The following is a 16029-nucleotide window of genomic DNA, read 5'->3' as shown; positions in this document are numbered from 1 at the left end:
CTCCTCCTTCGCGGGATTTCCTCCTCCAGCCGGGGTTTTTGTTTTGGAACAAGCGTTGGTCAAACAAGCTTTTGTTTGCGGTCAGTCGCTTGGCACACAGACACCACTTCTGGTGGGGGGACAATGAGGAAGCTGTTTCGGGGGCAGCTGCGGTGGGACTGAGAGGGAATACTGATGGAAAAGAGGGCGCAGGGAGGAAATGGCTGGGTGGAAATTAATTGGGAAGGATCTGACGAAGTCCGGGGGCTGCAGCGAGGTTGGGAGGGCGGAGGGGAGCCCTTCGATCCCACTGCCTCACCCCGCTCCCAACTCCTGCTGGTTTGGATGGCTTTTCCCCCAGGTTACTCCGGGACAAAATATTTGCGATGATGCATCTAAAAAGCTTTCTTTCAGGAAGAAGTAAACTATTTAAGGGCAATAACAGAGTTTAAAAGGAATTGTAGAAGTGAGACTGACTTCTTTGTCAGCAAAAATTGCAGCAAAACCTGTTCATAGATGACATTACCTAAATGACATTACGTACGTATGTCCTTTCTTTCACATTTCCTGTAATCCTGTTACGGCATTGTCCCATTACCTCAAGCACTGTCATCTTTAAATGCTGTCAGATCTTAACTGGATGGCCAAGGACATTGGAAAAGGATCGAGGTGAAGCTGATGGCAATTTCAGACCTGCTGTATACACGGCCATCTCCCAGCCTGCCCCTGGACGGGGTGTTTTCTGACAAAATGTTGATGACTCAAGGACTTTTATGTCATTGATGGAGCTGCCACCCATCAGCACAGCATCTAGAACCCCTTTTGGGGAGTCAGGCACAGATGGGGTGTCAGAGATACTGGAGGTGGTGGGTACGAGCTGTGTGCTCACTGATGCTCCTTGGAAAGTGCTTCTGTTCCAAGAAAGTGAGGACCTGGAGGGCAACGGCTGGAAAATGCCCCCATGGGACCACAGGCAATGCTTCCACCCCTCTACAGCCTTCGTGGCATTAACGCTGTTTGCAAAACACGCCGAGCTCCTCGGACTTGGTGTGCAATTAAGTGCAACATCTGGGTGTTAATTGTTTTAAACGTTATTGCTCTCTTATTGTATTATTGCTAAAAAAATGACGCGAGGCCAGTTTCTTTTACTGCAACCGCGACTGCGCTGTTGTGGTTTTTTCAACAGCACTACGAGACGTGGCAGCCAAGGGGAGGGTTGCGACTTCTGCCGTTCACCTGCTGGAATATTCAGCTCTCTTAAGGAGAGGGAAGCATCGGCGTCGAAGCAGCAGCCTGTTTAAACTGGCAGCCCCTCTCGGCAGGTTATGATAGCGATGATGATAATTGCCAGCTCCGGGGGCAGGAACCGCCGTTTCGTTATCTCGGGGCTCCGGTCCCCCGTGGCGGGCGCCGGACCTGGCTGCGCTGCAAATAACAGTGGCCTTGAACCTGAAATTCTCTGCAGACAAAGGGCTGTGGTCAGGCTTGTGGAGATGCATCTTGTTGCCCGTCTTCAGCCCCAATGGGCTGGTTTTCCCCAAAAAGCAGAGCTGCCCTGTGGGAGACTGTAGGTCAGCAGGTGAAGGTCATCAAAGTAAAGAGGGGAAGAGCCAGAAAACTCGTGGATAAAGATTAAGAGGGTGATTCTCTTCTCAACGGCAGCCGCGTTCATTTGCCAGCGCAAGGGTGAGACAGCACTGAGGCTCAGAGTTCAGTCTCGATGATGCTAAAGAGCAGGGCCTGGATCTTCCGGTCCTTCTGCTGAAAAATAGCAGTGAAACATGGAGTAAGGGGGCATTTGTCCCAAGAAAGGGTATCGTGATATGACCCTGTAGACCATGCAGAAGATTATTTGCTTAATCAGGTGAGGTTAGGGGCTTTTTTATCACTGACTTTTACTGATATCTAAATGCTGGCAGTTACAACGTTGACTTGCATTTTCCTGTAAGAAAACACTTATCTTGCAAAAAGAGGGGATTCTCTACAATCTGTTTCACACGCTTAAAAACTCCTATTTCCATTTTGTTCTTTTACCATCAGTGTGATCTTAATCCATCCTCCGAGGCCGGTCCTCTGGTCTTACCCTCTGCTGATCCGAGGCCGTGGACCGGCCAAAGTCTCCATGGCAGGTCTTCCCTAATGAGTGCTGTCCTCATCTGCCCCCTTCTCCTGCATTGGGGACAAAGTGACCTGCCAGATGTGCTGGAGCCATCTCACCTCCCCTGCCATCCCCTAGCGTGGTTCTCCCTGGAAAAGTCTCAATCCTTCACTTCCAAACCATCCACGGTTTGTGCGTCGCTTCCCCGTCTGGCTGCTAAATTGATGCTTTTTTGGTTGCTGGAGCAGAATTTTTCTCTCCTTTCGAAATCTCTTAATAACTGAAGATGAGGGTGTAAAAGCGCTAACTGCACTCAGTTCACTGTGTTTTTTTTAATCAGTCGTAGCTTGGCTTTTTTTCCCCCTATAGGCACAGGAACCATTTGTAGCCGAGGTGGGCCGAGTTTGCAACTTATTAATCTCTCCCTTGCATGCGGGTTGAAAAGAGACACCATGCCTTTATCAAAAGCCAGGCTAGCACAAAAGCCTATGCAAAATCATCATCAAATCCTATTAGAGGTGGAAAATATCTCTTAGATCATCTCATTCATTTCCCTGCCAATGCTGGGCTGTTCCTGAGAGTTAATTTTCTAGTGTCTGCCACCGACTCCCTGTGTGACTGCAGGTCTGTCATCTTGCCTTTGGGTTGCCACTGTAACTTCCACTCGTTTCCTTGCGTTTCCAAACAAGCCTCGTTTTGTTCCGTGGTTGCCTGTGTTAATATTTGCCCTGCGTTACGTGTGATCAGAGAGCATCACCAGACCTTGCTCGTGGCTGGGCAAGGCATCCCCATGGGATGGAGCATGCTAGGTGCTCAAAGCAATGCTGTCCCCCCAAAAAGGGGCTTCATCCCCTGCAGCCACCACTACCTGCCGTGGGCATTGGGGTGATGAACATCTCAAGGGGATGTGGGTTCAATACAAGCAGATTGTCTCCCATAAAGCACTTTTCCCAACCTCTGCTGGCATCGCTTTCCATATACTCCCACCCCAAACTCCTGGACTGGCTGCGACATGCACTTGTTGGGGGGGAAAGTAATAACAATTCAAAGCTGGAGCTATTTATAGCATTCAGCACATGCAGATTTCATCAGGGTTTGTTTCAGAGGAGGAAACGGCGTGTAAGAGCAGAGTAACCTGACTTGTAACTTCCCGCTGGCGGTGATTGAATTCGGCGGCACGGTGAGGGTCTGGGCAGCGCTGCCAGCGCCGGGAAGGTCACTCCGGCAGCTGCCACCCGGAAAGCATCAAAAGCACGAGCTGTCGATAGCGACCTGCATTTGCAGAAAATCTCAGGGCTTTCTAATTAACTGAGGATCTCTAAATTAGAGCGAAGCCGCTCAACAAGCCCCCTCGTCCGCCTTAAGTGTCAGGGCTCAGCTGATCACTGCATCTAACAAGCGGCTGATTTTTAACAGCAGCTCCGAGACTCAATCAGCTCCTAATGGCTCCGTTTCAAAAAGTGTTTCAGTGCATTTTTCATCTCTTACTCCGGAATTTACTCTCTTTGTTCCCTGCTCAAATATTCTGGCGCTTTTCCTTAATTTCAGGCTTCTGCCTTGTGACAGCTCCTGTGCCCTAAGCAGGCAGCTCATCGCTCGCCTCTCCCCGCATGTGATGCTCTGCCTTCCCATCACTTAAGTTTCAAAAATTCCCCCCTTTTCTCTCCCCGTGATATTCAGGCAGTGCTGCGGGGCCTGGAATTTCATAATTAGGAGGAAACTCACATTTAAACAGATCCCTGTGTGGTTTGATTTCAGCTTTAAGACAGTGAATGCAGTTTGCAAATGCACCTGATCTTGACCTCCCTCCCGCTGCTTTTTACGCAGCGCCGCAGATTTGGCCGCTGCTCCTCCTGGTTTGCACGGTGGCAAATGAGATCAAACCCTCATTTTGGCTGGATTCACAGCAGAGTGAGAATACGCACATTTAAACTTTGAGCTGCTGAGAAAACAACGGGGGGATCTTTCCCTATGTGTAACTCCTGATGCTGATAATGAGACCCATGCGAGGTGTCCTCGAGAAGGCAGCAGAATAAACTCCTACGTAAGCAGCGATTAGGAGCAGATAAATTCCATTCAGGAAGGCAGGGAGTTAATCAGCCACTCTTTAAGACTTCTCCACATGTGTTTATGTTCAGCCCCTTATCCATATCTCGGCAATTATTCACGTGAAATAGAATATAAATCCCGATGCCCAATTTTTCTTCAAAAAAATTGCACAAGGTAATCAAATCCCGAAGTGCGTACTCTATTCCGGTGGTTTTATCAGTAAATCACATTTTTATCATTTATCAGCAAAAGTTAGTTTTAAGCATCCTCACTGTAACGTTTGAAAGATGAACATTTGTTTCAGCGGGTACTGTGCCAATCAATAATCTTCCAGCTTGACTCAGCTATCAATTATTGCTACAATTATTTGTCTAGTTGGATATTTAAAATGTCATCAGAAAGAGATGATTACATATTCCAGAAAGCAAGGCACTGTATAATCAGATGAACTGAATCCAGTTAAATGTAGTGTGGTACTAACCTGTCCTTCAAAGCTGAGTTCTGCAGCCGCCACTGAAACAACAGCTTTCTGCATTATTGTAAGGAAACAGATCTTAACCTTGGAACAGCGTGTGTTATTGGGGTCGGGTAATACTCGGCGAGAGGAGACCTTGCAAGCCTGGAAATTGAATCAGCCTTACTAACATAAAGAAGGGAGGGTTTTGAGGTTGTTTTTTTTTTGGTGGGGGAGGGCTGATTTGGTTGGATTTCATCTGCAAATCTATAAATAAGAAAATCCACTCTTTATCTGCCTTTCTGGGAATTTAAACTCCCGAGCTTGAAGCGCCGAATTTTCATATGCCCTTTTTGCATTCCTTGACTTGATGTATGTATGGTAAATACTCTCTGTGCCCCGAGAACGCAATAAAGCTGTAGCAATTCTTACAAGCCTTACATCCTCCAAACTCCAGATATTCCGAGTATTATATCATTTTCAACTTCAAGGATATCTTGATGAGGGAGAGGAGAAAGAATAAACTGGAGGAGACCAGACAACTTTACGACACCTTTTGGTCCTATTTGCAAAGCAGGGAGGGGAAAATATATATATTATCGATTCTACTAATACTCGCTTGTGCAAGTTATGAAACTAAATGTTGTAGGATCTGGTTCAGCACTTGCTGTGCTTGCAACTCAGTGGTGACATTGAACTTGCTCAGGGACAGAATAAACCTTTGCCTTCCCGGCAGATGATTTGCAGGCGGACGTGTCATTTGGGGGAGACCTGCAGTTCCCCTGACCCACTTTGTCAGGATGGTTTGCTGCTGGCTAAATATCATTAATTTGAAAGCGAGAGGGAGAGCTGAGCCAAAGGGGAAGGCTGGCGAAAGAGGAGAGTCTGAAGAGGATCCATTTTGGGAAGGAAAAGGTGGAATGAGGCTCTCAAGGAGAGCTGGGTGCAAGGCTGAACGGTGCCGAAAGCCCGATACAAACTAGGAGAACACCCACTGAACGGTGCCGAAACCTCGACACAAACCAGAACACCCATCGTTGGTGTCTGCCAGGGTGTCACATCTCATCCCACCCCACACCATCGGGATGACCCGAAATGTCACGCTGGAGCATCTCCTTTCTTTCCTTTGCAAGACACCTCTTGAAGCACACTCTGCCTTTTCAGATGCCACCAGGCGGGGATAAAACAGCAGAAAAGGAAATAATTAATCAGATAGGTCTGTGAGAATTAATAAAATGATTTGGAAGCTCTCTGTAGCTGTATAATTACAACACTGCATTTAAAAAGTGAATTATTGACTTGATTGTCCCCTGCAGCCACTGAGTAAATGCGTAATTGTGGGCCATCGGAGCAAGGTGGCGTTTGCTGGGTAGTTAGGTTAGGCTTTGAAAGGACAGGGCCTAGATGAGCCTTGGTCCTTGGTGGGTCCCAACGCAGGTGGACACACCTGGTGCCAGGTGGGTCTGGAGGAGCTGATTTAGCGGGTGCCACTTAGCAGGAGAGGCGGGTGGGGAATCCTGCACGTCTGGGATGCTGGTTGCTTCACTAATGATATTTTTAGAGAAATGACATGATATTGGTGAGGGGTTTCTCCTGTAGGGCTGATGACACCGTGTAGTTCGCCTTTTAGGTCCCACCACCGGTGTTTGAATTTAGTGGAGCTCCAACCCACGTGATGCTGCAATCTGCATCGCCCGTATTCCTCCATCCCCATAGTGTTAGTGCATAGGGTGCGTATGTGTGTGTGATCACATCTTCTTCACTTGAGGGGTTTCTTTTAAAACTTCATTCAAAGCCGAGTTTCAGGCACAGCGTTGTTTCCCAACGGCAGGTTTCTCCTCGCTAATCAAGACATGACAGATTTCCACCCCCCCTTAAATTTTCAAAAAGCACAAAATCAGTCACAGCCTTGTACCTTATTTGCCAAGTTGGAGATCGAATCGGGATTTTTGGTGGCCAAATTGCAATCGCCTTGAAAATGGTGACAGACACTGAGGTTGGGCCGGTGTGCCTGGCAGCGTTGGTATGATCCGGCGTGACCCCGGCACCTGCATCTCCCCGCGGCAAACCATGAGTTTTGCTGCTTCTCGTTAAGAAAATATAGGGTTTTTTGTTGGGAAACTAGGTGTTATGGGTTCAGTTCTGCTTAGAAGGATGAGTAACCACACAAAATATGTTGAGACTGCAACCAGAATGGTCACCCATGACTGTAGCTCTGTTCTGTTGCTGTTGCTTGGGTTTCTTTTGGAAGTTTGTTTCATGGTATTAGCGTTTTGGGCTGGCTCTTCTTTAAGCGGGGCTTTTACAAGGAGGTGTGATGAAAAAATGGCATTATTGAGACTTGATTTAGAAACTATTTTGCCAGTTTTATTGAAGTGATTTCAGGATATTTAAATTTCAGGAAGAAAATTCTTTTGGGAAATGTTTTCAATAATCATTACGACATGCTTCTCAATAAGTCATAGCCAAGGAAAGGCTGGTGTGCTACCAAACGGGGCGCTGAGCATCCCGCAAAGCCAAACATCTGTATTTCTTACGTTTTCACAACTTGGCTGTTCCCAGGACTTGCTATCAGGGCTGTTCATAAACAACATGGGCTTGATTTGCAGGATTTTATATTTCAAATGCACAACAGCAGCGGTGCTTCTCATTTCACAAGCCATGCCACGTCACTTCCTAGAGAGTTTCGGTGACAATTTTCCTTTCTCAGTGTTTCTGAATCTGGTTCATCTAGCGATAAGGAGAAAAGGTTAGAGCGAAAGTACCCCGTTGTACATAAAGGCAGCTACTGCTGTTATTTATTATTATTCTAATTATTGTGACAACAACGGCGCCAATGCTGATGCTAACAGTGCTAACAGCTACTTATAACCGGTTAATGACGGACCGAGTTAATAATGCGCAATCTGGAGAATCGGGAGGAAGAATTAGTGCAAGGAGGAGAAAATATGTTGGGCAGTGTGAGTTTCCCAGCTAAAACTGATGCTGCCGACTACCAGGAAAAGGTGAGTCACGCCGAAGCAGCTATTTCTCGCCAAGGGAGAAGTTGGGCTGCTGCAGCCCCGAGTGGACCCGCTTATCTCCCAGCCCTGTGATGCTTCCTGTGTCCCAACCGTTTCACTTCTCTACTTTTCAGTTGAGAGGAATTTCAACAGTACTGATTTCCAAAAGAGAGAGAGAGGGGGGGGGGAAAAATTGACAAGCCAGATGGAGAAGAACTGAATCAAGTACAAGTGGTAACAATTAACTCCATTCCCCCCCCACCATTTAAATACCATAACAACTCCAAATTTATCAGCCCAAAAATCAAGCAGTCAGTTGACATTAAAGCTGAATAAAGAAGTTCCTGGGTTTGGCTCAGGATGTTCCTGTGATAATTGTTTGGTGGCGAGCAGAAGAGAGGGGGATGCTCGCTGCCGGTTGCAAGCATTAGAGTCGCTGTCAACTTGTGTTCTCTGTGGTTTGGTAGCGAAAGGTCCACCCGTGCCCTGGAGGTGCAGGTAGCCCGGTGGAAACACCTTGGCCTTGCTCACACGTGTGGATTTTTTGAGGAAGGAGAAGGAGGATGCAGGAGCTGGTGGTGCTGGCTTGTGGAGAGATGCTGCTGAGAACAAGGGCTGGACCATCCGGGCAGCCAGGGCCAAATCCTGGTCTGCTCGGAGGTTTCTCTGGCACGGGGATTTCTCTGAGGGCGTAAATCTGCGGCTGTGAGTTAAATCCCTTGCAAACACCATTGGCATGTCCGCTTGTGCCGCTGTTTTGTTTGTGACAACACAGTTTAAACCGGGGTGTCTCTACAGTCGCGCATTTGTGTGCAGCCCGTAGGTTGCCCTGTGGTAAAATACATGTTATATTAATATATTGTTCTTTAATCTGGGGACCTTCCTGAGCCACGTCCTGCATTATGGGCTGCCAGTTTCAGAGAGCAGCACCAAGGAGATGCTGCACGTTTCAGCATCGCTCTTCCGTGAAGCGCCGGTGTGTCCGGCGAGCAGCTTTCCTGGATCCAGCCCTGACTTTTGAGAAACGGAGGAAGCTCTTCCAAAGCACATTGGCACACGCGTGCAGATTATTCCATTACTCACTTGGCAGTGCCTGAACTTGCATGCGTAGCTCCAGAAATCTCTCTTTTTTTTTCTCTCTCGCCACTCCTCCCAGCAGTGGCATCGAGCTGACAGCTTCTCCTCCCAGCTGGTTCTTCTCCCCAGCATCTTGTCTGGCTTTGCTACTGGTGGACGTAGCTGTGGGTCTTGCTTGGAGCCAGCTCTATTGTGCCTGGAGATGTTGGCTTGCTTTGACTTGGACTTTGAGCGCGCCGGGTGTATCTGTGAGCACAGAACAACCAGCTTTTAAAATTATTATTATTATTATTATTATTTAAAAAGCCCCTTAATACTGAAAGCAGCCATCTCTTCATATTTTACTGAGTAATTGTGCCAACTGCCCTTACAGGCTTTGAAATGCCGATATCCATCCCCGCTCATTTGTTAACATTTTTCGGATCAGAAGCTAAATCTGTCACTCTTGTGTCACTGGTTAAATCATTTCTTTTGGGGGCATGGCAGGCAAGAGCTGTTCCGCTGCTTTTTTTTTCGGCAGGAGCCAATAACTTGAGAAAAACGCTAAATATTTGTGTTGTAGCGAAATGCTGTGCCCTGTCACTCGTCCTTTGCCGGCCGGGATGGAGAAAAGGAATAAATATGTAACGGTGGGTGAGACTTCACTGAGTGAGATCAGTTTGGTTTCATATTGGCCCCATGTTTGTATTTGCTACGTGGTATCCCCATGTAATTCTCCTAAAAGGAGTAATTTCCCAAATGTGAAGAAAATGAGCAGTGAAATTGACTGGGAGGAAAAAATGTACGGGCAAAAAATGCGAACGGTAATTGGAAGCTATTTGTAAAGAGTTGATGAGCTGTCCAGGAAGGAGAGGGCAACTTTGGCCCCCATCCAAAACCCACTTCACCCGCTTCAGTGGTGAGATGAGAACAGCAATTAGATATTAAAAAAATCAATATATGACAATTAAAAAAATGGAAAACAGATAGCAATCAATTGAAGCGAGAAACCGTGATGGGTAGAGAACTGGTCGGGGGAGCTGAAGATGCTGAGGAAAACCCATGGCTTGCATGGATGGGGAGAAGAGGAAAGTTTCTAGGGGTCTTGGAAATAAGAGAAACCCTGCAAGTGGTGGATGGAAGAAGCAATAAGGCAGAAATGTTTAAAAACTGTTTCTGCTCTAGGCCTGGAAAGCAGCAGTGTTACGATGTTTCTGTGTCATAGGCGAGTGATGATGTTTTTTCTAGCTCATTAATAGCCAAGGAGGATGTTATACAAGGTCCAATGGAGAGAAATATTTTTAAATGAAAAGGCCATGACAACTTGCACCCAAGAATCCCTAAAGAGTTGGCATGTGATGCTGGTTTTTAATAAAGCTTATGGACTGGGAAAATGCCATCAAGAGCTGGTCGGGGTAACCGTGGGAGAGCTGGCAACACATTGCTTATCTCTGCTGGGCAGAATAATTGAAGAGCCGATGTAAGATTCAATTGATAAAGAATTAAGGGATAGAAATAGGATTCGTACCACTCAACTTAGATTTATGGAATATAGATCTTGTCAAATAAACCTGATTTCATTCTTCCAGATGACAACTCCGGTTGATAAATGCAGATGAAATAGAGTCTGCAAGGCGTTGGACGCGGTGCTGCGTGACATTGTATGTGGAAGACCAAGTGTTGGGCGATATCACTTGTGCAGAGCCGGGCAACAGATTTGGGAACCTGGGGGGCTTAGCTGGGGAAGCATCGGTGATGGGAGAGGTCAGCAGGAGCTGGTGGGAGCTGCAGTGGTCGTTATTAGAAATAAATACGCAATTGTGGCTGATCAGCTCTTTGGGTAAAGCAAAAGTGGGTGAAGAGCATCAAGGATGCGTTTATGGGGTGGTCTGGAGAGGCCAGTGAGCAGGGTGTGTTGAGGACATGGTTGGGTAGAACCTGCGTGGTCCCTGGCTAGAAGAGTAGACCCTGGGCCGTGCTTACAGAGCTGAGGTGCAGTACCCCCAGAAGGCAGCGGGAGGCTTAGAGGAAAACCAGTTCCTTCCCAGTATGATGAGAAGGGCTGGGCTGGTCCTTGAGTAGTGGAGGAGGACAGAGAGGTGGCTTCAGAATGGAAATATGACTGCATTTTAAAGTGTGCCTTGATTTCTGGCTGCACAAGTAGCCTTGGTGTGTGTGTGTATGGGGGGCACATTACATACCAAAGGGCTTTTCAGTGTGTCAACCATAAAAAACCTCAACAGGAATAAGAGAACGAGTAGAGGTTGGAGGCAGAGAAATTCAGGTGGACCCCAGTACCTGTCTGTGTGTGCGGTTACCTGTGGGAACCGACCATGGTGAGGCGGGTGCTCTCCTTGTCTGCTGAGCTGGTTTGAGTGGTTTTCACTGGGATTTTGTGCTTTGCCCCAAAGACAGTTTGTGGGGCTGGAGGAGATCACGCTTTACCGAAGACACCGTATTGCCGGGTTGTCCCTTTTGACCTTCAATTCTTCTATGTGAAACCTCTGAGGATGCTGTGGCTGGGAAGCCTGTGTGGATGTAGAGGCTGTCCCATACCTGGGAGACATCGGATCCACAGCTTTCAGGTCCTACGATCCCCTCCAGCTTTTGGGGGGACCCGAACGCTGTCCCAAGAAGCGTGGTGGTGGGCTTGGAGGAAAGAGAATCGAGTCCTTTCCAAAACCAGGGGTTGCTGCGGCATGAGGACCCATCTCGCCGCCTGGATTAAGGCCATAATTCTTGCGGTTTGGCAAGGCTGCATCAGACTGGAACGTATCTCTAGGTGGTGATATGGTCAGTCAATAGCCTTCATAATTAATCAAGCACTAATAGACAAATTAGAAATCGTGTCTCTCTTCGAAGCAGGAGGTGGAGGCAGAAGGCTGGTGGATTTTAACTGTTTCGCTGCTTTGTTTTGTTGCCTGGTTTTATGTTACTCCCTTGAAAATGGTGGGTTGTTTAGGGAAGATTTGTACGTAAATATGATTTTAAATTTAAATTATTATCTTGATTACCAAATGTGGACAGTAAATGGAAAACTTGTTTTTCAGGCAGGCAAATGAAGAATAATATTACATTTTACACTCCACTAAATCAATGTAGCCCTAATTTTGCCATGCAGGAAATCAATTCTAGTCTTTATAACAGTCGAAGATGTTATGAACAAAGTAATTTTGCAAATTATGGCAAGTAACACATTTATTGATGACTGTAGTTTAGGAATTTAGAATTTGTGAGTGCTGTAATATAATAAGGCTGTACTGGCAGGAGCTGAGTGAAATACAGATTATACGGTGAAACTGTAATGCATCATTTGCTATTAGTGGACTGGTAATAATTACCAGTTTCAAAGCAGCTTTTTCCATGTAATCTTTAGTCTCAGTCGTAACAGCCCTTCTCATTGACATTATGATTACACGAGCTGCCCTTATGATCTAGAATATCTAGTTGATGGGAATACTAAAACGTGGTAGTGAACACTCGATGTTGTATCCTCATTATAAGATAAAATGCTATTTTCTCTGACCTGATCTATAAGGTAGAGAGGCGAGGTAGCATTACGTTGTTAGCTCCCACCGTGGTGTTAAAAACTTCCACTTCATTATGGCGAAGCGAGATGAAATTTTCCCATTTAAGACTTCTTTTTTTCCCCCGAGCTCACAAATGAGCATAGGAATGTGAAAGTCCAATTGAATTCCCCTCTAATTTTAGCACATTTCAATATTTATCTGCGCTCGCATGCCCGGCACATACTAAACACCGCCATGCGTTTTACCCCGATGCCGGCTTCAGGATGAAACCTTAAATATTATTCCAAGGGCTTTTAAAGTGATTAAAGTGTTAAATGCTCGCTGTAGATGGTTGAGCCTCTTTTTCCTCTCCCGATTCAGCTTGTCAGGCCGAATGTAGAATGACCGCGGAGCCGGGAGGCAGGAGGAACGCTGCGACAGGGCTCTGCAGCCTGTCCTGTCCCCAAACCATCATTCCGCTCCACGGAGAACGAAAATGCCCAGACGGAGCTTTTCTTCCCCTCCTCCCAAGTGAGATGGGAAACAGGACGGTTGCAGATAAAGCCATGTTTTCTTTGCAGATCTTTTTTTCCTTTTCATGTTAGGCAAATAGGGGAAACCCTGTGGGGGCAGCTCTAAGTGCATCACGTAAAGAGGTTTACCCAGGGGTGGTGCCTATGGAGCGGATGCCTTGTAACGGAGATGCTGGGTTGGGGCAGGAATAGGTGGTGTGGGCAGGTACCACCCCGAGCATTGATGTCCTGGGAGGGCTCCCGTGGTTTATTCAAACCTCAAGAGCATGTTTATTTTGTTATTATTTTTTTAATATCACTAAACATCAGCTCTCTAAAAACTGCTGGGCAGGGCTGGAGATGAATCTTTATCCTCCTGGTTTCAGTTTACCAGCATTTAGTAAAAAACACCCATAGGGGGGTAGAAGTGAATTATTTGCAAAATTACAGTAATCGATAAAAGCGCACGCACCTTTGCCGTATCTCACGCCACTCTTTACTCACAGACAGCCCTCCAAAAGTTATTCACCCCCCTTGTTTTGCCGTACATTAGAAGGGGCTGCTTTCTGCTGTCATTATTAGCCGGCTTTTTGTTTAGTTATTTATTAGTTGGTTGCTCTTTTATAATGTCCGTGTTATCTCCAAAAATAAATTATCATGAAATAGAGTTAGCTCGCTACTTGCCAAAGTGGCATTTACCATCCCCGGCTTCTTTTCAGTGCGAGAGAAATAATGCGGCTCCGGCAGGGCGCTCGGCCAGGCCTCCTGGCCACCCTCCAGCTCTTCCCCTGGCAGAGCCGCCGCTCGCTCTGCCTTCCCCTCTCCCTGTCCCGCGCTCCATCTTATTCAGTTTCATTCCTCTAATTCTTTCTTTTTTGTTGCCCCAGAGTGGAATCCCTGCGACGGGGCAGGCGTTGCCTGCTTTTGTACACATTGTTGGTCTCTCAGAGTAAGGATGAGGGTGACAATGTGATGACGATGCTCAGGTTGTGAGCACTTTGGGCTGCTGCTTTGAACTGATGTATGTGGTTTTCTGGAGTGCTTTTCAGAAAACCATCTATTTATTTTATTTTTATTTATTTATACATCAGCAGCCTCTTGCAGCATAAAGTCTGCCGAGTCGTAGCTGGCGTCAGTTGACTTAATCATCCCTTTTTCCTTCAATAGCTTTTTAGCCGCGTTCATTTCTGAACCCAGGGCTGGGGATGGCGGGAGGAGGTTGGGCAAATTTGGGGCGGGTTTGGACCTCCGCGTCGCACCCCTTGCCTCCTCCTGTCCCCTTGTCCCCCGCCTGCGCCTGAGCTGGGACGTTCCCCGGCTCCCAGCGAGAGGAGGCGAGGCGGGGAGGTGAGCTCTTGCCCGCCGGTGGGCGGCCGGAGATTGACGCTGCTTGTTGTGTTATTTTTGCAGGTAAAGACGAGCCCAGCAGCTACACGTGTACGACTTGTAAACAGCCTTTCAACAGCGCCTGGTTCCTCTTGCAGCACGCACAGAACACGCACGGCTTACGGATCTACCTAGAAAGCGAGCACGGCAGCCCCCTGACGCCACGGGTTGGTATCCCAACAGGACTAGGTGCAGAGTGCCCTTCCCAGCCACCTCTCCACGGGATTCACATTGCAGACAATAACCCTTTTAACCTGCTCAGAATACCCGGCTCGGTCTCGAGGGAGGCGTCGGGGCTGGGAGAAGGGCGCTTCCCACCCACGCCGCCCCTCTTTAGCCCTCCCCCGAGGCACCATTTGGATCCGCATCGCATTGAGCGCCTGGGTGCGGAAGAAATGGCTCTGGCCACCCATCACCCTAGTGCCTTTGACAGGGTGCTGCGACTGAACCCCATGGCGATGGAGCCCCCCGCTATGGATTTCTCCCGGCGGCTGCGGGAGCTGGCCGGCAACACCTCCAGCCCGCCCTTGTCCCCGAGCCGGCCCAGCCCTATGCAAAGGTTGCTGCAGCCCTTCCAGCCCGGCAGCAAGCCCCCGTTCCTGGCCACGCCGCCCCTTCCTCCTCTGCAGTCCGCTCCTCCTCCCTCCCAGCCGCCCATGAAGTCCAAGTCCTGCGAGTTCTGTGGGAAGACCTTCAAGTTTCAGAGCAACCTGGTGGTCCACCGCCGGAGCCACACCGGGGAGAAGCCCTACAAGTGCAACCTCTGCGACCACGCCTGCACGCAGGCCAGCAAGCTGAAGCGCCACATGAAGACCCACATGCACAAGTCCTCCCCCATGACGGTCAAGTCAGACGACGGGCTCTCCACCGCCAGCTCCCCCGAGCCGGGCACCAGCGACCTGGTGGGCAGCGCCAGCAGCGCCCTCAAGTCCGTGGTGGCCAAGTTCAAGAGCGAGAATGACCCCAACATGATCCCCGAGAATGGGGACGAGGAAGAGGAGGAGGAGGAGGAGGAGGAGGAGGAGGAAGAGGAGGAAGAGGAGGAGGACTTGAACGAGAGCGACAGGCCGGACTACGGCTTTGGGATGAGCCTGGAGGCGGCCCACCACCATGAGAACAACTCGCGGGCGGGCGAGGAGGGCCGGTCGATGCCGGACGTCATGCAGGGCATGGTCCTGAGCTCCATGCAGCACTTCAGCGAGGCCTTCCACCAGGTCCTGGGGGAGAAACACAAGCGGGGCCACCTCCCCGAGCCCGAGGGGCACAGGGACACTTGCGACGAAGACTCGGTGGCCGGCGAGTCCGACCGCATCGACGAAGGGGCAGTGAACGGCCGGGGCTGTTCCCCGGGGGAGTCCGCCTCGGGAGGGCTGTCCAAAAAGCTGCTGCTGGGTAGCCCCAGCTCCTTGAGCCCCTTCTCCAAACGCATCAAGCTGGAGAAGGAGTTCGACCTGCCGCCCGCCGCCATGCCCAACACCGAGAACGTTTATTCCCAGTGGCTTGCCGGCTACGCCGCCTCCCGGCAGCTGAAGGACCCGTTCCTCAGCTTCGGCGACTCCCGACAATCGCCCTTCGCCTCCTCCTCCGAGCACTCCTCGGAGAACGGCAGCCTGCGCTTCTCCACGCCGCCGGGCGAGCTGGACGGAGGGATCTCAGGCCGCAGCGGCACGGGAAGCGGAGGGAGCACCCCCCATATTAGTGGCCCGGGCCCTGGCAGGCCCAGCTCAAAAGAGGGCAGACGCAGCGACACTTGTGAGTACTGTGGGAAGGTCTTCAAGAACTGTAGTAATCTCACCGTCCACAGACGGAGCCACACGGGCGAGAGGCCGTATAAGTGTGAGCTTTGCAACTACGCCTGCGCCCAGAGTAGCAAACTCACCCGGCACATGAAAACACACGGGCAGGTGGGAAAGGACGTTTACAAATGCGAGATTTGTAAGATGCCTTTTAGCGTGTACAGTACCCTGGAGAAACACATGAAAAA

At 49.0% G+C, this 16029-nt stretch overlaps 1 protein-coding gene across 3 annotated transcripts in view; it reads left to right on the top strand.

Moving 5' to 3' along the window:
- The window catches only part of BCL11A (BCL11 transcription factor A), a 67958-nt gene that overhangs the window by 44561 nt on the left and 7368 nt on the right, over positions 1-16029 (top strand). For 2 of the 3 annotated variants that reach the window (XM_082047587.1, XM_082047586.1), the window contains exon 3: positions 14070-16029. This exon is cut by the window's right edge. In XM_082047587.1, the coding sequence (XP_081903713.1) occupies positions 14070-16029 (1960 nt within the window). The remainder of the gene's footprint in view (positions 1-14069) is intronic. The other variant, XM_082047588.1, reaches the window with a different exon arrangement.

This window comes from Streptopelia decaocto (genome assembly GCF_964273445.1).
Source record: "Streptopelia decaocto genome assembly, chromosome: 3".
Classification (NCBI taxonomy): Eukaryota; Metazoa; Chordata; class Aves; order Columbiformes; family Columbidae; genus Streptopelia; species Streptopelia decaocto.
Note: the sequence above shows the minus strand (reverse complement) of the source record. Positions and strands in the feature narration are given on the sequence as shown.